Consider the following 27,476-nt stretch of genomic DNA (forward strand, 5'->3'; position numbering starts at 1 on the left):
TTTGACCCTTTTCCCTTTAATATATATAAATGCCATGTGGTAATGTAAAAATGACGTGGCAATTCCATTTGACATTTAACGCACATAAGGGCATATCTAGATGAAAAGTTAGACGGCGAGGGCATGAGTGAGCCAAACTTTAAACGGGGGATATATCTAGACCTTTTCGAATAGTTTAGGGGCATATTTGACCCTTTTCCCAAAAGAAATTAAATAGAGGAAAATGTCACTTAACTTTTATAGAGCCCTTTTGTAATCTAACTTTCAACTATAAGGCTATCGTATTACACGTGCAATACACTAATTTTTAACTAACGTCCCCTCAGAATTTGACTCGTCGTTTATTGTATGACATGACCATTTATGATGAGAAACAACATCATCTTTATTCTTACCCCATTCATGAATCCTCAAATGAAGTTCAACTGCAACAATCAATAAATGAACACCTTGAATTGATGTCAAAATGAACACCTTTTATATATACATAGAGAGATGGAAATACATACAAATTTAGCATCATATATATTGCTTATTTCTAAGTTATAGAATGAATAATGTTGGGATAAGACATAAGTACTCCTCTAGACTAGGGCCGAAATCTCAAAGACACATCTAAACTTAACCAAGGTCCTATTACCCCCTAAAATTTATTTTTTTCGTATTTTGTGCACCTTTTGTGCTGACGTTGCTCCTTCAACCACCCAAGTTAGTTGTGTTTGTATACACTCGCCCGCCACGTGTGTAAATATTTTTTTAAAAAAAATTTAAAAAAATTTCTTAATCTTTTTTTTAAAAAAATTATTCTCATTTTCTTTATCCTGTATTTAAACTAAGTTAATACACATTTTTTACCTTGTATCAAAACTTTTTTTTTAACCTACATTCATTGTTTTTTATTTTATTTTTCTATTGATTTTATTTTCTTTGTCTTTCGTTTTGATTTGATTTGAAATTTAATTTCAAATGTATTGTATTTAAAATAAGTTAATTTTGAATGGATATCAAAATAAGTGATGAAAATCAAATTAAATATAAAAAAATCACAACGTTAAAATTAAAGGACACTTTTAAATTATTTCTTAAAAAAAATAATACACACAATTTTTAAAAATAATTTAAAGTGAAAATATAATAAATTAATTTTAAAAAAGTTTAAAGTGAAAAGAAATTAAAATAAATATTTTACAAAGAAAGAAATAAAAATAACTAAATATATATAAGTTTTAATATCAATAAATATGTGTTATAACTAATTATAAAATTACCAATAAAAAAATGACATGTCCAATTATGCACTTATCACTTGCCTTCAAGAGAGTGTGCACACACTCTATGTCATGTCAGCGTTTGTGGTATATTTATTCCATTTTAAATTAGTTTAGGTGAGTAAGTGGATCTTAGTTAAGTTTAGGTGTGTCTCTGCGATTTCGGTCATAGTCTAAGGAGGTACTTGTGTCTTATCCCAATAATTATGTCAAATACTCTGTGTAGATAAAGTTATACCTTTCAATATTATGAATTACCAAATATAAGGAAATAATATTAATAATAAAATACCACACACGTACAAAAAAATAAGCCATTACAATTATATTGATGTAGAATAAACACAAACTCACTTTCTTGAAGCTTGTTATAAGATTATAGGAATTCACTCTCATGTTTGATCTCAGTTATACATCCTTGACTAAAATTTCATTGTTGCAACGGTAAATAGTGTCCAAAAAGTTGAACATTCAAATACTGTTTAAATAACTATCAAAGGAAAATCAACTAAAAAAAATAAAATAATATTTTCTAATATAATTGAGGATCTAATAATTCGAAAAATGAAAAACACATGAACCATAGAAAATGTGGATAGGTATGAAATATATATAGCAAGAGGAGGCATTTTGACTTAATAGACAAATAAATAAAGAAAAGATCTATTGAATAGATAAGATGAATATGAACATTTCAAATTTTATTTTTCCAACCTTCGAGATTCTCAGTAAACGTAATTAATTCGTTAATATGTGGTCACTTCCCATTTAATTGATTATTGTCATTTATTTGATGGTAAATTTATTATTTGGTACAAAATATTATAGAATCGGTATTTAGGTTAGGGGAGTAACGTTGATTAATTTAATGTACAATTTTGTACTTATTTTATTTTAAACTTATGTTTTCCTACTTTTAATATTAGTAAAGTAATCTCATTATTATTACTATTATTATTATATGAGCAAATTTTGACTTAACACCTTCCCACTTTTAGCATTTAGCAAATTATGATATGATTACTATTTAGCATTTTATTATTATAACATTTTATTTAGTGTTAGGGGTAAATGGTAATCCAACTTTGTAGTTTGGAGCATCCCACTTTTAATATAATTCCATACGTCAATAATTAAAAACTCTTATAAAGTTAAATAAATATTATATTTTAATGTAATACCAACTTAACCTTCAATTTATCTTACTATTTGTTTCCCTTAAAATAAGGTTGAAATTATAACATTATAATATTTGATCTATCCTATGCACAACTTTAAAGTAATGAACCAAACCTTGCATGTATAATTTATAAAAAAAATCACAAAAATGTTGAATCAAATGAATTTGGTTCATGTAAATATAAGGTAATCAAACTTAGTCATTGTAGGACAATGTAGAAGTCATACTTGATATTTCTAACTTTATGAATTCTTCTTCCTCCAAATTCTTTTAGGTATTTCTAATTAAATAAAGTGAAGATGTCAAACTTGCTATACACTTTATTGTTACTCTCATATCATAAATTAATTTAGTTGGTTTATAAAAAAAAATCAACACCAGCTTTAAGAATTAAATGCAAAGAATATCGTTATTAATTTTAAAAGCAAAACAATCATTTAGATGAATAAAATAAAATAGTTCAGAGTATTAGACAATTTTTTTTTAAATGGTTCAATTAGTATGCATTAAGTAAAAAAGGTTTATTTTAATTCACCAAATAATTTCATAGCATTAAAAGAGATTATTTAGTTGTTTGTACCTAGAACTTCATCCTAAATTTTTCTGTTTTTATCTCTTTTATCTTCATCTGAATTCATGAATATAGACACCTCAACTATTGATTAGTTTAAGCAAAAGCAAAATAAAATTAAAAAACAAAATCATCTCTTGTGTCCATTTGTATTTCCAAAACATTATAGTTGTGAACATAATAAGTACAATTATTAGTAATTAGTTGAGAATATCAAAATTACTCCAAGCCAAATAGCACCGGATACACTGCAAGACAATACGTATAGTGATTTTATATTTCTACACAAAATAGTAACAAGAAATCCAGAAAGAGAAACAATCATAAATAAAGAAATAGAATTGAAACAATCCTTTGTAATTTGATAAAAATCTTACAAACAAACAATAGAAGATGGAAAAAGAAGAAATTTTTACCATAGGGGTAGGTAGAAATGCTATTGGAAGAATTCAAGATGACAAATTTGTATTTGGTAGTGGTATATATTGATTTAGCTACAACTTTTCATATTCTTTAATGTAAGATTTAAAGGGGAAAAACCTTGATTTATGTACTTATATAGAATTCTAGAAATCCTAATTGACTCTTGTTCTTCCACATTCTCTTTCTAATAAATAACTTACAATTCAAAAAATAATTAAAATAATATTATTTAATTAATTAGATGTTTAATTTAGTCTAGGGGTAAAATGATAATCGAACATTTCATCTTTGGAGCATCCCACTTTTAGTAAGATTTGATAATGTGACTTGTCATGGAAGTTTTCATTTCTCTATTTTTCATTCGAAGAATGAAATTTATCTTACTCAAATATTATATGTCAAAACAATTACTCGACGTGTTTTTATAATTTTTTTGATAACACTCATATTAGAGCAAAACATAATCAAATTATATGTAGACAAAACATGTGATTTATGTTAAAGAATGACAAAAGTCCCACATCTGTGGTTAATGAGATGGGTGAACTCCTTATAAGGCTTGGGCAATCCTCCTCCCTTTGAGCTAGCTTTTGGGGTGTGAGTTAGGCCTAAGACCTAATTTAACAAAAGTCCCACATCTGTGGTTAATGAGATGGGTGAACTCCTTATAAGGCTTGGGCAATCCTCCTCCTTTTGAGCTAGCTTTTGGGGTGTGAGTTAGGTCTAAGACCTAATTTAACATGGTATCAGAGCAGGGCCCGTCTCACCCGATGTTGGGCCCCCAAAATCAAAATTGCCCACGCACCAGATGCTAAGCACTGGGCGTGAGGTGGGGTGTTAAAGAATGACAAAAGTCCCACATCTGTGGTTAATGAGATGGGTGAACTCCTTATAAGGCTTGGGCAATCCTCCTCCCTTTGAGCTAGCTTTTGGGGTGTGAGTTAGGTCTAAGACCTAATTTAACAATTTATTCCAAAACTAATATATACACATATAATACTCTCTTTTTTATAACATTCTCAAAAATGCAGAAATCACATTAAAGGCAAAACTCCGACATAATGTCATCTAATTTAAACAACTCAGAATTACTTGAAGAATCCAAAATAGTCCACCAATAAGAACATCTTCTTTCAACATAAAATTATCTATTTTATAGTGAATAAGTTAAAGAATTAAGGATATTTTTCTTGGTCTCAATTCTCTGTCATTAAATACACCAACCTTTAATTATAAAGAGTTTTGGATCCGGCTTCCCTCCATTACCCCTTTCCTTCATTTCGTCAAGTGTACCACTAGATAAGAGACACATGTCTTATTTAAAGTTTAAATGTCAAGATTATATTATATTAACAAATATCATAACCATAGTTAAGTCAACTAATTTTAAAAAATTACTCTCTAAATTTGGTAAAAATTACAATATATTTCATACAAAATTTAATATTTATGAATAGCATTAATTTCATCTTATATTTTTATATTTAAATATTAAAATTGTAGAACATGAAACATTTATATTTAATGTGATAAATAGTAATCTTCAAAAATATTTGTATTTAAAACAATATTTTCTTTTATTTCACAAAAATAAGAATATAAACGAATATTTAAAAAAAACGTATATTTTCCCCTTCAAACGTACAATAACCACATTTTCTCCTTGGAATGATTTTGATATCGTTTATTCTAAAAGCCTTTTGTCTTTTTATTTTTTATTTTTGTTTCGTGTTCTTTTATTTTATGGTTTTTTTTTCAATATTGATAATTCTTCACTTTTTTTTCTTCGTTGCTCAACGTAGTATAATATTTCAAGAATAAAGTTTACTAGTACAGAAAATTATTTAGTTGATTCTCACATTAAATATAATAAACTTTAATATTTAAATATAAAATATAAGATGAAATTAATGATATTAATAAATATAAAATTTTGTAGGGAATATGCTTGTAATTTTTTATCAAATTTAGAGAGTAATTTTCTGAAATTAGTTGACTTAACTATGTTTATGATATTTGTTAATATAATATAATCTTAACCTTTAAACTTTAAATAAGACACATGTCTCTTATCTAGGGGTGCACTTGACGAAATGGAGGGAAAGGGTAATGGAGGGGAGCCTGATCCAAGAGTTTTGGGCTAACTATAGCCCAAATATAGAATACATCGTTATTTTATCTTAATAAACAAAAAACATCCTTATACTATTTAAAAAATTGCAAGATCCATCCTTCTATTAATTAATTGCACTAAGAAACTAACGACACCAACCAACCAACCAAAAAAGAAATGTGCCAGATGTGTGACTTTTCCCACCCGAGTCCTGATTGTCTTCCACCTCCAGGATCCAGCAAGCAAGAGGCTTCAAAAACTTAGCTTTTTAGTTCTAAAATAGCCTAAAGTGTTTTTGACGAAATTTTCAATCAGATGCTGTCATTTAAAAATTTCCTTTGATTTATGTTTTCGTCATTTTTGTCATTATTCTGAAAGACATTATAGTTTCCTAAGAACACTTAGAAATAACTACTAAGATTTAAATATTATATTGACTCTAATTTCTGATTCACCTCTCTAAATATATAATTTCCTATTTAAAGTTAAGAGAAAGTTGACTTTCTGGGAGTGGTGCGTAAACCTGGACTAACAACACTTATCATTCTATGGTATTGGGGTGAATTTGATATTCTTTGTTGTTCTGATTAAAAGAAACTGTAAGATTTGAAGCCTTATTTAAGGGTAAAGCTACGTGCTTGGCATATTTGTTTTTGTGCCGTGAGATTTTTAACAGAGATGGATGGAAGGAGGTTCTAAAAAGTACAAGGATGTTTTTTGTTCACTGAAATAATATACCTTATATTTAGGCCATAGTTTAGGGATGAATTTAGCCCAAGTACAAAAATATTTTTTCTTATCTATAATTGTAAAAAATGTGAGCTAATGAGCTCATCAGTTCATTGATGAATCTGGACAGAAAACTGAATGTAGAAGAAAGGAGATAATTTTATTGATGTTTAACTGCAACAACATACAAATTGTGACTCTCAACTTGTGCTCTATAGCTAGGAATTGAGATAACAAACTAACTAATTATTGACAACTCATAGTTGAGCAACAGACTCATCAACTAACTAATCCGTTAACATGTAAACAGTGTTAACTAACTAATGAACAGTGTTAACTAGTTAACTAACTAATGAACTAATTTGTATTTGAACACACCCCTTAAGCTAAAGGGTGCATGACATTAAGCACACCAAGCTTGATGAGAAGATGCAAATGTTGAGATTGAGTTAATCCTTTGGTCAATAGGTCTGCAACTTGATGTTGAGTAGGAGCATGTACAGTGTCTATCACCCCTGCTTTGATCTTGTCTCTGATAAAATGGCAGTCAATTTCAATATGCTTAGTCCTTTCATGGAAAACTGGATTAGCGACAAGTTGAATGACTGACTTACTGTCACTAAAAAGAGTCACATGCACCTGAATAGGAACTCATGACACAGTAAATAACCCCAACAACCAGGTGATCTCAGATACAACTAAAGCCATGCTCCTGTATTCGGCCTCAACTGAGCTCCTAGAGATAGTATGTTGTTTCTTAGATTTCCAGGACACCAAGGAATCACCAAACTTCACCACATAACCTGTAGTAGACCTTCGAGTATTTGGACAACTTGCCCAATCAGAGTCACACCAACAAGTTAACATAGTGGCAGGTTTAGCTTGCAACCAAACACCTTGGCCTACTGTGCCCTTCAAGTATCTTACTACTTTTGTAGCTGCTTCCCAATGTGACCTTTTAGGAGACTGCATGAACTGACTGAGAGTTTGTACTGCATAACTAATGTTAGGTCTAGTGATATTAGCATAAAGAAGCTTACTAACTAATCTCTGATAAGCTGTAATGTCATAAATGATCTCATATCCAGTAACCCCATTCACCAAATCATAGTCCACTGAGGTGAGTCTTAGGTTTGATTCAAGAGGATTGAGAGTAGGTTTAGCACCAGTGAGCCTTGCATCAACAATAAGTTCTAAAACATACTTCCTTTGATTTAAAACAAATCCCTTAGAGGATCTTAACACTTCAATTCCCAAAAAATATCTGAGCTCCCCTAGATTTTTTAACTTGAATTGTTGATGTAGATTCTCCTTAGCTTCTGTGATCAGCTAAGCATTGTTGCCTGTGATTAATAAATCATCAACATAAACTAGGACAATGACAAGTCCTTCATTTTTCTTGAGAGTAAAAAGAGAATAATTATGTGCACTCTGATTGAAACCAGCAGACAACAAGGCAGTAGTAAGTTTTAAGTTCCATTGTCTAGAGGCTTGTTTAAGCCCATATAATGACTTACGTAACTTGAAAACTTTTGTCTCCTCTGGCTTTCTGAAACCTTCAGGCATCTCCATATATACCTCATCATCTATATCACCTTGGAGAAATGCATTGTAGACATCCATTTGATAGAGATTCCAACCCTTAGACACTGCTAGAGCAATCACACATCTAACTGTTACCATCTTTGCAACTGGGAAAAAGTATCATGATAGTCCAATCTTTCTTGCTGACTATATCCTTTAGCAACCAGCCTGGCCTTAAACCTTTCCATCTCACCATTTGCTCTATATTTTACCTTATACACCCATTTAGATCCCACTGTATGCATCCCTGGTGGTAAATCAACTACCATCCAAGTTTTGTTATCTTCAAGAGTCTGTATCTCTTGCTTTGTGGCATGTATCCATCTATCATCTTTGACTGCTTTTCTGAAGTGTTTGGGCTCCACAGAATCAGACACTTTACTTAGATTGCCTCTATAAGATGGTGTTAAGCTGTCATAACATAGAGAATTAATCAAAGGATGCCTAGTACTACTTTGCTTCTTGCCAACAGTAGGATAATCTTTCATCCAAGTAGGCTCTTTAGTGCTTCTTCTGGTCCTTCTCATGGGAGGATCTGTAGGCATAATAGGATTCTGATAAGAAACAACTTGTAATGGAGAATTCTCACAAGTGAATTCTTCTGAAATTTCACTATCATGTTGAACATCCTCACTATCCAACACAACGCTGTCTTCAATATGAGGATCCCTAGCAGTATCAGTGTGAGTAACTCCATCATTTAGATTGAAACAATTATCCAACTCTAAAGGAGAGTCAGAAACAGTGAATGGTGGCTGTGTCTGTGGCATCACTTGTGCAAAAGGGAAAACATCTTTCTGAAAAATCACATCTCTATGTACAGAGATTTTATTGTATTTAATGTCCAGCAATATATATCCCTTTTGAAGCTCTGAATATCCTATGAGAATAGCAGGGACAACCCTTTCTGCAAACTTATCACCTTTTGCCAATACTAAGGCATGACAAAGACATCCCAATGTCCTTAAATGAGAGACAAAAGGTTGTTTGGCATAAAACATTTCATAAGGACTTTTGTTCTCAATGGCAGATGAAGGTAACTTGTTCATTAAGTAGACAGCAGCCTTAATACAGTAGCCCCAAAATCTAATAGGCAAATGTGATTGCAATCTGATAGCTCTAGCAATGTTGAGAATGTGTCTGTGTTTCCTCTTTACCACACCATTTTGTTGAGGTGTATGAGGACAACTACTTTGGTGTAGAATGCCTAGCTCCTGAAATAACTTTGTGCTCTGAGAGTTAAAGAACTCAGTACCATTATCAGACCTCACAACTTTAACATGAGAATTAAATTGAGTCTTGACCATTAATAGGAAAGTTTTGATGGCAACAATGGTTTCAAATTTCAATTGCAGCAGGTAGGTCCATACAAACCTATTATAGTCATATACAATTGTTAGAAAATAGTGTTCTTATCCATAGTAGGGGTCTTATAGGGACCCCAAACATCCATATGAACAACATCAAAACTTACAGATGCTCTAGAGCTGCTGATAGGGAATGCAAGTCTAGTTTGCTTAGCTAATGGACAAATTGAACATTTAGAAGGACTTCACTGTCTTTATTGTTATGAACTAACTTTAAAATCTTCAGGACTTGAACAGAAGGATCTCCAAGCCTCCTATGCCACAGATCAACATCTTTGACTATTGCTCTTGTAGTAGTCACTTTCTTCTGACATGTAACTTCTTGCTTGTGTGGTGGTGGAATTTTACCTTTGAACATGTATAAACCTCCATCTTCTTTACCAATACCCTTCACCTTGCCACTGAAGAGGTCCTGAAATACACAAAAATCAGAATAGAATGATACAAAACAAGACAATTCCCTTGTGATTTTTGAAACTGATAATAGGCTGAATTTGAAGTTTGGAACATGTAGAACATTCTTCACTGTCTTGTTATCAAACACAGATGCCTCACCAATGTGACTAATGTCTAACTTGTCTCCTGTAGGCAAGTGTACCTGGTTCTTCTGTGATTTAGCTAACACCTGACTTTTTGTGAGTGAATGATTGTCTGCTATAATGTGATGAGTTGCACCAGAGTCTATGATCCAATCCTGAGTGAAATTATTTGACATTAAACAAGTAGTTATACCTACCATGTTGATCTGCTTAGAGTTTTGTCCTTCTTTGTTTAACATGTTTAGTATCTGCTTGTATTCATGATCTGTGAATGCATGACCTTTTGCAAAGAAAGCCCTGCTCTCATCTTGATTAATGAAAGTTCCTTGAGAGTAATCACAATGGCTATCAGATGCATTGTTTGTTGAGTTCTGTCCTCCATAGTCATTAGAGTTTCCTGCATTTCTCAAATTCACATTGTTAGTAGAGGACTGTCTACCATAACTACCTCCATTGGTAGAGTTTGATGCACTGCGTGTGTTGCCATTTCCATAGCCTGATCCAGACTTTCTCCTTTGCTTCCAATCCTCTGGGTAACCAATCAACTTGTAGCAATTCTTCTTAGTGTGACCAGTGAAATGACAAAAGTCACATCTCTTCCCTTTGTAATACTCTTTTCCTTGATTTTTGTTCACATTAAGTGCTATTGATTCTGGTTTCTCTACTACATTAATAACAACTGATGAATGCTGAATTTCATCTTCAATAACCATAGCATAAGCCTGATTAATGGAAGGTGTAGTTTACTTCAACAAGATCTATCTCCTAACTTGATCATAAGAGTCATTTAAACCACTTAAAAACTGAATTAACCTCTGTTGCTACAGATGATCAACATAATCTTTCGATTGAGGACATGTACAACAAGGATTTGGTATCACAACATCATATTCACTCCATAATGTTTTCAATTTAGTGAAATAATGTGATACAAAATCTGTACCTTGTGTGAGTGTGGTGAGTTTCCTATGCAGCCGATAGATTCTCATTCTGTTCACTTTGTCAAATCGCTCTTTCAAATCTGCCCAAACTGAAAATGCAGTAGTTGCATACACGATTTCACTGAGTAGATCATCATTAACAGTGTTCATAAGCCAGGACAATACAATCGCATTACATGTTTCCCATTGTTCATGAAGCTCATCAGTGTACAATCCTCTAGTACAAGCTCCAGTCACAAAACCAAACTTTCTCTTCCCTAGAAGTGCAATCCTTATCGACCTGCTCCAGATCCCATAGTTCTCTGATCCAGTCAATTTTATGGGAATTAATACAGCTCCTGAAGCGTCTGATGGTCCGATGTAAAGAGGATCACTTTGATCGATTTTAAGCACCATTGATGAATGCTCAAAAGAAAAAATTATTGAAGGAGAAGACTCTGCTCTCGTCTAAGACTTTGCTCATGCACAACCATCATCGATTCCTCAGTGCTCTGATACCATGTGAAAACTATGAGCTAATGAGCTCATCAGTTCATTGATGAATCTAGATAGAAAACTGAATGTAGAAGAAATGAGAGAATTTTATTGATGTTTAACTGCAATAGCATACAAAGTGTGACTCTCAACTTGTGCTTTTATAGCTAGGAATTGAGATAACAAACAAACTAATTATTGATAGCTCATAGTTGAACAACAGACTCATCAACTAACTAATCCGTTAACATGTAAACATTGTTAACAAACTAATGAACAATGTTAACTAGTTAACTAACTAATGAACTAATTTGTATTTGAACAATAATATAATACTTTTCATTGTTATCATCTTTACCACACCAAGAAAAACATCGTTTATATAGATGTAGGATATCTTTGACAGGTAAATGTCAAGAAAGTGGATAGTAATTTAAGATGTAATGAAGTAATCTGTAGAAAATTATGTGAAAAACATGTAATAGTTGTTGTATGAGCTAAAAAAATAATGACATTACTTTCCCACTTTATATCCACTAGTACATGATGCACTTCAATATTAAAATACACACTTGGAAACATGACATTTATAGATTCTTTTAGTAAGTGTTCTAGGAGAAGCATAGTAGTTTGTTCATTGTTCTCACATTCTTGTCTGTTTTATTTTCTGAATTTCAGTTTTCAAAGAAGAACCCCCTTGGTACAAATGTGCCCCAAGTTCAACTCAAAGACATTGAAGATATAACAGAAGATAATGTAGCTACCACCTTAGGAAGAGCCATAAAATTTTATTCTACTCTACAAGCTCATAATGGTCATTGGGTAGGAGATTGTGGAGGACCAATGTGTCAAATGCCTGGTTTGATAATATTCTTTTCTTGCGTTGTCTTTATTAGATATGTGGTTGGTCAATATTATTATACACTTCACTTTATTCATTCCTTTAATGGTATAGGTTATTGTTTTATCTATTACTGGGGCACTGAATGCAGTGTTATCCAAAGAGCATATACGAGAGATATGCCGTTATATCTACAATCATCAGGCATGTACATTACATTTCATCTTATTCTATTATATTAATTGAATACTTCTGTAGTTGAAACTTTCTTTACCGTTTATTCTAAACATTAAATGACAGAACTGTGATAGTGGGTGGGGTTTGCATATTGAAAGTCACAGTACCATGTTTGGTTCTGTTATGAGCTATGTAACTCTGAGGTTGCTTGGTGAGGGAGCTAATGGTGGAGAAGGGGCAATGGAGAAGGGCCGCAAATGGATTTTGGACCATGGTAGTGCCACTGCAATAGCCTCATGGGGGAAAATGTGGCTCTCAGTTCAGTAAATTTAACTTTTACTTGCTCTTTCTTACATCTTTGCAGTCTTGATTATCATTAATTTTCTTTTTCTACTGATTCATTAGGTGCTTGGAGTATTTGATTGGTCTGGGAACAATCCACTTCTTCCAGAGATATGGCTTCTTCCTTATTTCCTTCCATTTCATCCAGGTTAGTATGTGGTTTTATTTGTGCATTACTTGACGATAATATACTTAAAAGGAGGATCTAAAGTATCTTTTGTGTCTGGCAAAATATGAAATACAAGGCTTGATTTTCTTCATATATTCTTCATGAAAATGAAGTAATTTATTTTGTTCACTCTTTTAGGAAGGATGTGGAGTCATTGTCGGATGGTTTATCTACCAATGTCCTACTTATACGGTAAAAAGTTTGTTGGACCAATCACACCAATAGTTTCGTCTTTGAGAAATGAGCTCTTCACAGTCCCTTATGATGAAATCAATTGGAATAAAGCACGCAATGAATGTGCAAAGGTTAGTTTGAACAGTAACTACTGCAATTCTAAGTCACATATTTGTGTTTCTACTCCCTTATACATAATATTTCCACAGGGAGACCTCTACTACCCTCATCCTCTAGTACAGGATATCCTTTGGGCATTTCTTGACAAGCTCATCGAACCTATGTTTATGCATTGGCCTTGGAAAAAGTTGAGGGAAAAAGCTCTCAGCACTGTAATGGACCACATACATTATGAAGATGAAAATACTCACTATATATGCATAGGGTCCATGAACAAGGTATTGATTAATTAAAGCTTAACTTCTTTTGTTAGAGAAAGCACATGATGGAGTCATGTTAGCACTTTTTCTTCACGTCTTACGCTTTCAAAGAGTTGTTTAGCTTTTCAGAAAACATATAGAATTTTTTCTTCTTTTAATTTTATTTTATATAATATCTGCCTAAGATTAGTTTAAATGGAGTAACATGGTCAACGAAGATCCATAAAATTGATCATATATAACTTTCATCTCTAGTCTTATCTTCTAAGTTAGAGATAGAGCTACATCTTATATTCTTCCCTTTCCTTTTTGCGTAAATTGAATATCCCTCATGTATAGGTTTTAAATATGCTTTGTTGCTGGGCTGAAGATCCTAATTCGGAAGCTTTTAAGTTGCATCTTCCACGATTATATAATTATCTATGGATTGCTGAAGATGGAATGAAAATGCAGGTCTAGTAACTTCATTTCATAATATTCATGTCTTTAACTTCTAATTTGTTGTTCTCCAAAAGTAGTACTGTTCTGCATTGTAAGAATTTCATCAATTCCCACTAAAATTACTCTGATATTAATTGTTTAACATTTTTTGCCTTTTTTAATTTCTAGTAGGCTAAAGATGATGTGAATGCCAAATTTCAGGGATCAAATGGAAGTCAATCATGGGATACTTCTTTTGCTATTCAAGCAATCATTTCAACAAACCTCGTTGAAGAATATGGTCCAACCTTGAGAAAAGCACATAAGTTCATGAAAGACTCACAAGTAATGCCTTTGTTATTTAGCATATATATGTGTCACTTTTTCCTTATTTATCTTCATTTTCATCTCCAGTGTTGGGTTTATTAATTGCTAGATTCTTTCTTTTGCATAAAGGTGTTAGATGATTGCCTAGGCAATCTTGATTTCTGGTATCGTCATATTTCAAAAGGGGCTTGGCCTTTCTCTACTGCTGATCATGGTTGGATTATTTCAGATTGTACTGCGGAGGGACTTAAAGTAGGCACTTTTGTGAAACCTTCATGACTCATTGAGACATTATCATTTGTAGTAATCTAATCTCCCTATGCCATGTCTATCAGGCATGACTTTTACTTTCTAAACTACCTTTGGAAATCGTTGGTGAACCATTGAAGGCAAATAGTATGTATGATGCTGTAAATGTTATGCTGTCATTACAGGTAAAAGCAGTTTTTCTCGTAATCGGAAATGTATTTTTTTTCCTCATTAGATCAACCTTTTGATTAGGGGTTGGCATCAGTCGGCTTGGTTTAGTTTCGCCAAAAGTCCCATTAAGCTTTTTGGTTTTCTATTTGTCGATTTTGCTAACTGAAATGGAGCCACTTTCATGGGTGTATAAGCTAATATGTAAGCAGAGGAAAATTATTTAACATAATAATATGCATGATTGTATAAGCTAAAATGTAAGCAGAGGAAAGTGATAATTCGTTGCGCTAAGGCTATGCTATGGGTTACTGGGTGAGGGACTGAAGGGCTTAAAATCTTTTTTAAAAACTTTGGTTCTTTGGTTAATCGAGAAACTGAACCCTTGAACTTAACACCGAACTGAAGAACCAAGGTTATAAAGATATCAACTGTGAAATTGAAAATTTCAGTTATGTCGATTTTTGTTCATTCTCTTTCGCTTTATGCCTACCCGTACTTTTGATGACTCTTGCAATTGGATTCTTGATAGTTACATCAATTGCATTTGGTTTTTCTAATTCTCATGAAACTACATATTTCATTGAATTATTAATGAAGTCTTTTTCTATGATGTAATCTGCAGAATCCTGATGGTAGCATTGGGACATATGAACTGTCAAGGTCATATCCATGGTTGGAGGTATTCAGTTTGGCAAATAACATTAGTTCCATGTCAATTATTTTTGCTTTTACATCATGATAATACTGAAAAGAATAAAGGGAGCAAATAAGATACTCCTATTGGACAAAATGATTATCACACCTAGGATAATGTCCAAACTAAATAGCAATAGGAAGATAGTAACAACGACACCAAATATTAAAATGGGTAAATATGATACCCGAATAAGTAAAGCAATAATATTGATGAAAAACTTGGTAGTGTCAAAAGACTACTACTCAACACTTTTTTATTTCTTCCAACTCACAATAATTTTAATTCCACATTATTTTCTCTCAAACTAAGAAATAGTTTGTGGATTACTCTCTCTACTCTCTATTGCTTCTCTATTTTGGTATGTCCTTATAAATAGAGCACTTAGTCCTTACAAATGAACATAAGTGCTCTATTTATAAGAAAAATTATGCCCATTTGATGTCACTAATGACATCAATGGAAACTAACAATTCAAACTTGTAGGTAAACAACTTTTATGCTTTTTGACATTGTTGCAATTTTGCAGCAATGGAAGACTAATGTTGTTTGCCTAATGCAGCAAATGATGACTTCAAAATATATATATGGACCCCACAAATCTCTATCTTAATTTTGATTTTTCTTCTTTATTCCAATGCTTGATCTCAATCTCTGAAAATCTTCAAACTTAAGACGCTTTGTAAAGATATCCACAACTTGATCATTAGATTTCACATACTTGAGTTCTACCTCTTTCTTGGCAATGCATTCTCGAATAAAGTGATACCTTGTGTCTATGTGCTTGCTCCCATCATGATACACTGAATTCTTTGAAAGTGTTTGCGCAGATTTGTTATCAACACAAATCATTGTGGCTTCAATTTGCGGCAAACTGAGTTCCTTCAACAATCTCCTCAACCAAATAGCATGACATGTACATGATTTCGCTGCCACATATTCAGCTTCACAAGTCAAGAGAGTAACAATTGATTGTTTCTTTGAACTCCAAGAAATAACACTATCACCCAAGAAAAACACAAAATCAGATGTGCTTTTTCTATCATCAACATCTCTTGCATAATAACTATCACAATATCCCACAAGATTAAAATCATCATCAGAAGAATAAAATAGTCCAAGGTCGATCGTACCTTTTAGGTAATGAATAATTCTTTTAGCGACCTTCAAGTGAGTGGAGGTAGGAGCTTCCATGAAGCGACTTACTACTCCAACCACAAAGAGTATATTTGGTCTCGTGCATGTCAAGTACCTTAGACTTCCTACGAGACTTTTGAACAGAGTGGAGTCCACCTTTTCTCTATCATCAAACTTTGAGAATTTTGTTAAACTTTCCATTGGGGTGTTCACAGGGTTGCAATCAAATATGTTGAACTTCTTCGAAATCTCTTTTGTATAGCTTTCTTGAGATATGAAGATGCCTTCCTCTATTTGCTTCACTTCTAGGCCCAAGTAATATGACATGAGCCCTATGTCCGTCATCTCAAACTCAAGGGACATAGCTTTCTTGAAAGCTTCAAATAAAACTGGGTTGTTACCCATTAGAATGAGATCTTCAACATAAAGACAAACAGGCAAAATATCTCCATTAATATGAACTTTAATGTAAAGAGCGTATTCATGGAGACAACGAGTAAACCCATTGTCTTGAAAGTATTTGTCAATGCGACTATTCCAAGCTCGTGGAGCTTGCTTCAACCCATATAAGTCTTTCTTCAACCTCAACACCTTATCTTCATGATTTTTAACCACAAAGCCCAATGGTTGCTCAACATAGACTTCTTCTTCAAGATGTCCATTCAAAAATGCTGATTTGACATATAGTTGATGGATTTTCCACTTCATTTGTGCCTCCAAAGAGATCAATAGACGGATCATCTCCATGCGGGCAATAGGTGCATAGACTTCCTCATAGTCGATGCCATGCCATTGTTTATAGCCTTTAGCCACAAGTCTTGCCTTGTATCTCTCTACCTTTCCATGGGCATTTTTCTTTGCTTTGTATACCCATTTGACTCCAATTGCTCGATGATCCTTGGGAAGAGTTGTTAACTCCCAAGTGTTGCTTTTCTCTATTGACTGAATCTCCTCTTTCATGGCCTGTCTCCACCTTTTTGTCAGTAACAACTTCATCAAAATTCATTGGTTCACTATCAACAAAGAGGCAACACAAAAAATCAAAATTAGTAATTTCTTCTGTGTTATCATAGAGTTCTTGGATGCTCCTCATCCTATGCGGTCTTTCACTTGAACTCTCTTGAGTAGATGGAGATGCAACATTTGCTCGTGAAGGAGGTGGGGTTGCATCCTGTGCAGGTGCCATGGTCTCCTGTTCTTCTTCATCTCCAAAGTATGGAAGAAAATCATATGTTCTTTCTTTCGGAGTCTCCCAATTTCATGATTCTTCTTCATCAAATTCAACATCACGACTCACCACCACCTTGTCATTGCTTGGATTGTACAATTTGTAGCCTTTTGAACTCGCGTCATAGACAATAAATACATACTTGACACTTCGATCGTCAAGTTTACTCTCCCTTGATGTGGAACATGAGCATATGCTATGCTCCCAAAGATTCTCAAGTGCTTGACATTTGGCTTTCTTCCGCTTCATGCTTCTTGAGGCGTTTGATCTCGTACATTTTTTGTTGGAGACATGTTGCTCAAATAAACTGCACAAGAAATAGCCTCGGCCCAAAATTCTTTTGGTAGATGTTTAGCTTTCAACATATATCTAGCCATATTAAGAATTGTTCTATGATTACTTTATGCAACTCTATTTTGTTGAGGCGAGTAAGGTACCGTTAGAGAGCGACGAATTCCATGAGATTGACAAAAGTCATTAAATTCTTTTGAAGTGAATTCGCCTCCTCTATCGGACCTTAATGCTTTTATTTCATAGCCACTTTCTTTTTCTACAAGTGCTTTGAAATTTTTAAAGGCAACAAAAACTTCAGATTTTTGCTTCAAGAAGTATACCCAAGTCTTTCTACTAAAATCATCAATAAATAGCAAGAAGTATTTTCTTTTATCAAAAGAAGGTGGATCGATTAGACCACACACATCGGTGTGTACAAGTTGAAGTGGCTAACTGGTTCTTGATGTAGTTTCCTTTGGAAAACTCCTCCTTGCACGTTTTCCAAGAAGACAAGTTTCACACAACTGATTTGGATGGTTGATTGACGAAATCCCATCAACCATGTTCTTGTCTCCTATTGATTTGAGTGCTTCAAAGTTCAAGTGCCCAAATCGCATATGCCAACACCATGAGTCATCTTGCACATTTGCCTTCAAACACTTTGCATCGACGGTCTCAAGATTCAAAGGGAACAACCTATTCTTTGTCATATGCACTTTAGCAATTAAGTTGTTACTTGAATCTCTTAGCCAAAGATGCATATTTTTCATATGAATATCATATCCTTTTTCAAGAAGTTAACCCAAACTCAAAATATTACTTTTCAATTTTGGCATATAATAAACATTGTTAATCAATTTATGGCCACCATCTTTACAAGATATCAAAATCATACATATCCCTTCAATTTGGATCTTTGAGGTATCTCCAAAAGACACATTACCTTTCACCGTCTTCTTTATCTCCACAAACTTATCTTTGTGGCCACACATATGATTGCTTCCTCCATTGTCAAGATACCATAAACTGCAATCATCTGTATCTTCTTCTTTGAGTGCTAATAACAACGTTGACTCATCTCTGTCTTTGTTGTTGTCAATAAGATTAACTGTCTCTTCAACATTACTATGACATTCGCAAGAGTAATGCCCAATTTTATGACAGTTATAACACTCAATTTTAGATTTGTCATACCTCATTTCATTTGTACCTTGATAGGCTCCATGTCCTCTACCTCCTCGTTGACCACAGCCACGACCTCTGAATGACTGGTGACTCTTATCTTCATTGTTGAATTTATTGGTATAACTTTTTCCTCTTCCAAGGCCTCACCATTGTCCATTTTCTTTGTAACTTGTCTCACCTTCAAGTCCTTTGAAGGATGCTTGAGTTTTAAGAAGTTGCTTTAGTGGCTCTTCTTTTCTCCTTTTCATTTTCTCTTCATGGGCTAGTAAAGAACTTTCCAATTGTTCTAACGTCATAGAGTCTAAATCTTTAGACTTATCAATAGCACACACCACATCATCAAATTTAGGTGTTAAAAAATGAAGGATCTTTTCTACCACACGCACATCATCTACTTTCTCCCCGTATCTTCTTAGTTGATTTACAACATCCATCAATCTTGAACAGAAATCCGAAATGGATTCAGATTCTTTCATTTTTAAAACTTCAAAGTCAGCCTTAGAGTTTGAAGTTTTATCTTCTTTACTTTATCAACTCGTTGAAGAGAACTTTGTAAAATCTCCCAAGCTTCTTTTGAGGTGGTGGCATCAACTACCTTCTCAAACATGCCATCATCCAAACATTGATGGATGAGAGTGAGGGCATGTTGATCTTTCTTTCTTGTCTTCAACAAGACCTCCTTTTCATTTGAGGACAAAGTTTCCTCATTAACAGATTTTGTATACCATTTGTCTACAATGTCCAAAACATCTTGAGAGCCACGAATGACTTCCATTCGTAGACACCATTTTCCATAAATTTCTCTAGTGAGACGGGTACCGGAAGGACAACGGACTATTATTTGCCATGACTCTGATACCACGTTGTAGGACAAAATGATAATCACACCCAGGATAATGTCCAAACTAAATAACAATACGAAAAGAGTAACAACGATACCAATTATTAAAATGGGTAAATATGATACCCGAATAAGTAATGCAATAATATTGATGAAAAAATTGGTAGTGTCAAAAGACTACTACTCAACACTCTTTTATTTCTTACAATGCACAATAATATTAATTTCACACTATTTTCTCACAAACTAAGAAATAATTTGTGGATTACTTTCTCTACTCTCTATTGCTTCTCTATTTTGGTGTGTCCTTACAAATGAGCATAAGTGCTCTATTTATACGAAAAATTCTGCCCATTTAATGTCACTAATGACATCAATGGAAACTAACAATTCAAACTTGTAGGTAAACAACATTTAAGCTTTTTGACATTGTTGCAATTTTGGAGCAATGGAAGACTAATGTTGTTTGCCTAGTGCAACAAATGATGACTTCAAAATATATATATGGACCCCACAACTCGAAGCTAGAATTATTCCCTCCCACATAAATCGATCAACTACGTACATGCTAACCTTCTACCTTAATCTTCGAGCTCCATGCTCTACTAGCTAGGGTCATGTCCTTGATGGGATAGAGATGTACCATATTCTATAATCACCTCCCCCAACTCTTTTTAGTCTACCTCTACCTCTCCTTAGGCCTATCACCACCAACTTTTCGCACCTCCTCACTATGGCGTATGTGCTTCTCCTCTTTACATACCCAAACCATCTCAACCTCACTTTCCTCATCTTGTCCACCACTGAGGCTACTCTCACCTTGCCCCGTTTATATTATTTCCTAGTATGGTCACACATTCATCTAAGTATCCTCATTACTTTCATCTTTTGAACATGTGAGTTCTTGACTGAACAATACTTTGTCACATACAACATAGTTGGCCACTGAGGCTACTCTCACCTTGCCCCGTATATCTTATTTCCTAGTATGGTCACACATCAATCTAAGCATCCTCATTTCTGCTACTTTCATCTTCTAAACGTGTGAGTTCTTGACTGAACAACACTTCGGCCCAAACTATGTATTGGTCTAACAACCACTCTATAGAATTTGCCTTTAGGTCTTGGTGACACATTCTTATCACATAGGACACAGGATGCGAGCTCTTCTGACATCATCACCTATCTCCCACTTCTTTAGATCATTAACCCAAGATACTTGAAACTTCCTCTCTTGGGGATGACTTGTGTTTCATTAATCCTTACTTTCATATCCACCTCATATGTTGCTTCACTAAATTTGCACTCTAAGTACTTTTTTTTAATACTGCTCAACTTGAAACCTTTAGACTCTAGGGTCTCTCTCCAAACCTCCAGCCTAGCTAGTGTTAACTTTGTTAGGTATCTCGTCAACCAATACTATGCATTTGCAAATCACATACACCATGATACATCCTCTCGAAGATGTTGTATTAATTCGTCTATCACTAAGGTATATAAAAACGGGCTAAGAGTTGATCCCTGATTCAACTCCATCTCTATTGGAAGTTTTCTGAGTCTCCACCCACAGTTCTTATTCGGGTATTGGCTCCATCACACATGTTCTTAATCGCTCTAAATGTAAGCCACAGGTACGCCTCTAGACTCCAAGAAAATCCATACAACCTCCCTGGGACTTTGTAGTATGCCTTTTCCAGATCAATAAAAACCATATGTGAGCGAATTAAATACAAGTGAAAACATGAGTTCTCAACAACAAATCCGCTCTCATTCTCATTATTGATAGTATCAGTAAGATACTACCTTCTCTGATGACGAGTATAAATAAGACACTACTTGCATGTTTTCTCATTCTTCTGCTTAGATTTCTATTATGCAAGTCCTTTGTTAATGTTGCATTGTATTTTGTTCCTTCAGATAATCAACCCTGCTGAGACTTTCGGTGATATTGTTATTGATTATCCGTAAGGCATCAACACCTATATCTTGTTTCATATATTAGATTACTTGAGGTGTGTGCTAAGAGTCTAGAACTTAACATTAACCCCAAAAATATTTGCAGTTACGTAGAGTGTACCTTAGCTGTAATTCAAGCTTTGGTAGCATTTAAAAAATTATACCCTGGGTATCGAAAAGAAGACGTGGAGCGTTGTACTGAAAAAGGTGCCGCCTTCATTGAAAAGATACAAGCAGCAGATGGCTCTTGGTTAGTTCTTATTTAAGTCTGTTTGCTGCTTACCTTCTCTTTTCCCCTCACTTAATGTTGAGGTTTATTTTTAGGTATGGATGTTGGGGAATTTGCTTTACGTATGGCACATGGTTCGGGGTGAAGGGCCTTCTGGCTGCTGGGAGGAGCTTCAACAATTCTTCTAGCATCCGTAAGGCCTGTGATTTTCTCTTGTCAAAACAAGTAGTGTCTGGTGGCTGGGGAGAGAGTTATCTGTCTTGTCAAAACAAGGTAAAAGTCATTTCATGTAATGGTTATTCCGATACCTTGTACTCTTTCTATGTATGGTGGAAAATGCTATTTATGTAATTTTTTAACATCAAAACACCTGTGAGTCTTACCTAAACATACTAGAAAGATAACATCTTCAAACTTGCTTTTTGTTTTGTAATACCACGTCTCTCACTTTCTTCGGCTGGATAAAATGAGAGATGAAGTCCCTAATTTAATATCTACTATACTTGAACACAAAAGAACTCTTTGATTTAGAACTTGTATGTTATAAATATCATAGAAATAATTAAGGAATCATTGAGTTACATGTATAATCAACTAATTTGGTAATCGTGTTTGATAGACGAATAGAAAAATGTTACAATCAATTGATAACTATGTCGAGCTATTAACTGCTTAATTTTAGCTCAACTGTTGTACATAACTTTAAATTATTTGCAATTGCTGGAGTTATTTTTGCCTCTCTGCATTGTAAGTTTCATTATTTTTTTTGCGCTTTTGTAGGTGTATACAAATCTTGAGGGTAACAGATCTCACATTGTTTGTACTTCATGGGCTATGCTGGCACTTATTGAAGCTGGACAGGTACAAATAACTTTCCACTGCAAACATAGCTCATTCAAGGAGTTGTTAGTTAAACCAACTAGTCTTGTTAGAGCTTCAAGGACCGATACACTACAACAAAAATAACTTTTAGGGTCAATAAATATACACATTAACAAATTAAAGAATGCTAAAGCCAGTTTTACCGGCATTAGTTAATCCAATGTCGCTATAGTTTTAGGGACATTTACAAAGAGGTCTAATTGCCACTAAAAGTACATATTTTGCAGCAATTAAGAGCTCAGTTTTGGTGTAGTGATAAGCCATTAAATAAATTATGATGTTATTTCTTGTGAACCAAAAATTATCTTCCAAAGCTAAATAATTGATGGTTTTCCATTAGTTTGAAAGATTAGTTAATTGCTTTTAAGAAAATCATACCTAGAGTCAGATATAGACTTCATGATAGTTGAACCACGGAAGGAATTCAATCACTCTTAGCGGATTCTCTACAACATGATTATTACATCTCTCTTAGCTGCATTACTTTGTGCTTTATATAAAATCAATGAAGTCTTTTGTTTTGTGATAACTGATAACCACTAAAATGTATTAGATTTTGTTGTGCAGGCAGAGAGGGATCGGACTCCATTACACCGTGCAACAAAGGTATTGATAAATTCTCAGCTTGAAAATAGAGATTTTCCTCAGCAGGTAATTCTGCAGTCAGTCACTAAGATTTGTAGCTTAAGACATATTAAAGGTCCAAAATCTTGAGTAACAAACTGAAATATGTCAGGCTAAACATAAATGGAGAGATCCATTCTAATTTGTTTAAAGGGATTCAAATTGTTAGTTATGTAAGTAGTATCAGCTAACCTATTTATGACTTCAAAAGGGTTGGAGTATTGGGGAGGTTGGCCCGTTTTGTAGACTTTGAATCGTGATACAAGTTTTCTTAAGTGTCACAAATTTTCTTTCTTTAACTCTTCCAAGATTGCACATCAGCAATCCTTTTTCGGAGTTAAGGCAATACTCCTCTCATGAACTGGCTTTTGGAGTTGAGTTAGACTCAGGTGTCATATCTTTATAGAATATTATAGATTGTAAATGTATCCTCTTTTCTTATAGAGCTATCTTTTGGGGTTGAGTTAGGCCTAGATGTCATATCTTTACATGGTATCAAAGTCAGATCCATCTCAGTTTGAACTCCCGGTCCACGCTCCAGTTGGGCCTGGGAGTGAAGGGGGTGTTAAAGTGGGTAAACGTTCCACATTGATTTGATTGGTGGTCTCCTTATATGACTTGGACAATCCTCCTCACGTGAGCTAATTTTTGGAGTTGATTTAGGCGCAGGTGCCATATATCTACATAGAAATATGAACTAACAACTTTTTCTAGAGGTAATGCATGTGATGTATCAAAGAAAAATATCGCACCCCTATTTAGTTGTAATGCTATCTTATTTACTTACTTCTCTTCGAGCATTGCACATAAATTTCAAATTATGTATACCTTAACTTATATTATGTTTGTCTGTTCTAAAAAAATACAAGTACTTATATTATGTTTGCCATAATCTTGAATTTCGCAGGAGATAATCGGAGTGTTCAACAAGAATTGCATGACATCGTATTCTGCATATAGGAACATCTTTCCAATTTGGGCTCTAGGACAATATCAATCTCAGGTGCTTAAAGCTCAATGAGTGATAAGTACATCCCCTGAAGCTAAATGAGTTTCTAGTTGAGCATTGGGGAGTTGAACCCCCAACAATATATTATGTTCATTTCTCTATTTTAGTTTAAAATATTTATCTCAATAAAATTAGTTTTATTTTGTATTTTATCAGTTATACATTGTTGGATCTAAACAAGACGTCATGTGAAACCTAATAATTGCAAATTTTAAACAATAATAAATCAGACAATAAAGAGAAGTATACTAAGGGTTTGTTTGGAAGGACATCCTGGTAATTGAATTTGGTGTAATTACAACTGAAGCATAATATTTTACACTTCTCGTAATTACTAGGTGGATCTAGATGTCACCAGTCAGAGCTTATAAGAGGTCAATTGATTTGTTTTTTGGTTTTCTTTGACAAGTGTAGTGGGTAAAGGACTAGGTGATATACTGATTGAAGCGCTCCACGTTGGGTAGTCTCAATCATAAGGCTACCGAAGTAATGGATTGGGCCTCAATTTTTCCTAAAAATATATATTGTTAAAAAAAAAAACAATTTTCACATATAGCAAACACAAAAATCATATTTGTATGTTATAGTTATAGTTTACATAATTGCGCTCCATAGCAAACATGCTATGCCTATTTCGCTATACATATATACAAAAGAAGCTAGGCTATTTCGCTATACATATATACAAAAGAAGCAATTGTATAATTCGCTGGCTTCTCTTTAGATTTGTATAATTTCGCTGGCAAGTCATTTGTATAAATTGTTGTCAGCCTCTCGTTTGTATAAATCGTTGGCAACCTCTCAAGGTTAATTCGTTCATAATACATTTTTTCTAAAGATATTAATCTTATAATTTCTTTTATGTTTTCCAATATATAATTTATATATTGTATGTTGTGAGTTTGTTGAAATGTTTCTATGTTTTCTTTTATTAAATTACTTAATAAAGTAATATCTATTATAGTTTGTTGCCAATATTCTAAGTATTCTTGATTTATCATTAATCTGAATATTGAATTTCTAAATCACTTAAATTAAAGTCTAAGATTTCATTATTTATCCTATCTATCTCATCTATCTCATACCATATCTGGTTTATTAATTCTTCTTCCTCTTCTTCAAATATCTTTTCCCATATTATCCTTCTTAGATCTATGACTTTTATATTTTCAAGTATATACAGGATTAATGTTTTATATGTTAATAACATTTCATCATGTAAATAAGACATAACAATTTTCATACAATTCCCTTATATCATAATTTTGACGAATATTATTCATATTAGATTACTATAAACTAGATTATTTACAACCATGTTTTCCTGTCACTATTAACATTGTACTTTCAAAGGTACTCTCTTCCTAACAGCGCCTCAACTTCGTTTACTCCCCTCACGACTTCTCATGCCTATGGTTTCAACTTTAGGATGACATAGTCTGAAAGTTTTTCCTTTTTTCCTCATGTTAACAAACTAGAACACATGCTGGTAAGAATTCTAGTATATAATAACTAATATAAACTTATTCTATCAATACTATGATATTCAGGAATTAATAGATTTAGCTATGCATAATCATGAATATATGTATCTGTGTAGTATCTGGAATATTTTGATCCATAGCTTAGCTTGAAATTTAGATTTTTATTAGAGAATATTTTGTATACAAGAGGCTTTGCTTTCCGTCGAGAAAGTCTTGCCTTATCTCGCCTTCTGGCTCTACTATATATACAACTATAAGTAACTCTACTATCGTTACTTTACATAAACTATAGTTATTTTACATCAACTATAGTTACTTTACATCTCTAATAGTAATGTACACGTTGCTTACTACTTTACATTAATTTATTCTTCCACTAACTATCTTCCACTAACTTTACTTTTCGAATAGGACAAATAACTTTTTCTTTGTTGATTTTTTATCTTGTCGGCCTTCTTTATTCTAGATTGACAGCTAGAATTACATTATCTTCGCCATAACATTTTGAGCATTGATGGTTTGGGTATTTGTGTCCAATAGTTCTGCAATAATTTGCCATTATCTTTGGTGAAATAAAACTTCGTCGTATAGCTCTTGTAGTTGGTTGTTGTTCAGGTTTTAGTAGACTTAATATCCACTGACATATTTCTTCCATATCTGTTTCTCTGGTTTCTCTAGAGTTTGAATATATCATGGTTTGTTATCTGGCATAATAACTCCATACCGAATTTCCACTTAAATAATTAGTCGATAATTCATTTAATATTGTAGCTATCCCAATAACTCTTTTTCTTGCATAGAATCCTGGTATCTCAATCTTTTGTATTTCCTCTTGCTTCTCTATCTTTTCTGGTATTATCACCTCTCTTGTCAATCCAATCTTTATTACTTGTATAATAGGTTTGATTTCGTCATATAATATCTCGGCTGGTGCTGAATAAAATTTTATATAAAATAGTGTTCCTTTAGTGATTCTTTTATAATGCATAAATGCTTTGTGTAGCTCTGGGATTGTTGATATCTCGTCTCATGTCACGGTATATACGGTACTTAGTAATCCATAGTGATAGCAAGTTCCTACTAGATTGGTGCTGGTTCCTGGTTGTGCAATCAATTTGTTATATCCTTGTAGGTTTTGGGTAATATAGTCTTCATTAAGGTTTTTTACATTTTTGGATCTGGGATTTAGGTTTAAGAAAGTTTGTATTTTGTGAATATTTTCTATATAGGCCCTGGTTATATGATTATATGTCTTTTTGTTTTGTCCTATACTCTCCTTATATGTATTAAGCTGAGGTGGTAGGAATAATGGTTCTTTTTGAGTTTTTGGTGTAAATGGCTTTTCAAATATTTTGTTCATGTTTGTATTAACATATCTAGTTTTGTTTTCTTCCTTTGTTGCAGAGGTGCTTCCTGTAGCTGCATGTAACAAATTATTAGTTTGGGTTTTTCGGTGTTTCCCATCGTCACCTTCTAGCTCTGAAATTTTCAAGTC

General features: G+C 33.4%; 1 protein-coding gene across 1 annotated transcript in view; it reads left to right on the forward strand.

Annotated features, from left to right (window-relative positions):
- LOC125838370 (cycloartenol Synthase-like) overlaps nt 1–24,509 on the forward strand; it is a 41,568-nt gene extending 17,059 nt beyond the window's left edge. Inside the window, exon 17 of the mRNA XM_049517447.1 lies at nt 24,396–24,509. Coding sequence (XP_049373404.1) covers nt 24,396–24,509 — 114 coding nt within the window. The remainder of the gene's footprint in view (nt 1–24,395) is intronic.
- Nucleotides 24,510–27,476: the final 2,967 nt, after the last annotated feature.

Source organism: Solanum verrucosum, unplaced genomic scaffold, assembly GCF_900185275.1.
Source record: "Solanum verrucosum unplaced genomic scaffold, falcon-dt-bn FXZP01000150.1, whole genome shotgun sequence".
Lineage (NCBI taxonomy): Eukaryota > Viridiplantae > Streptophyta > Magnoliopsida > Solanales > Solanaceae > Solanum > Solanum verrucosum.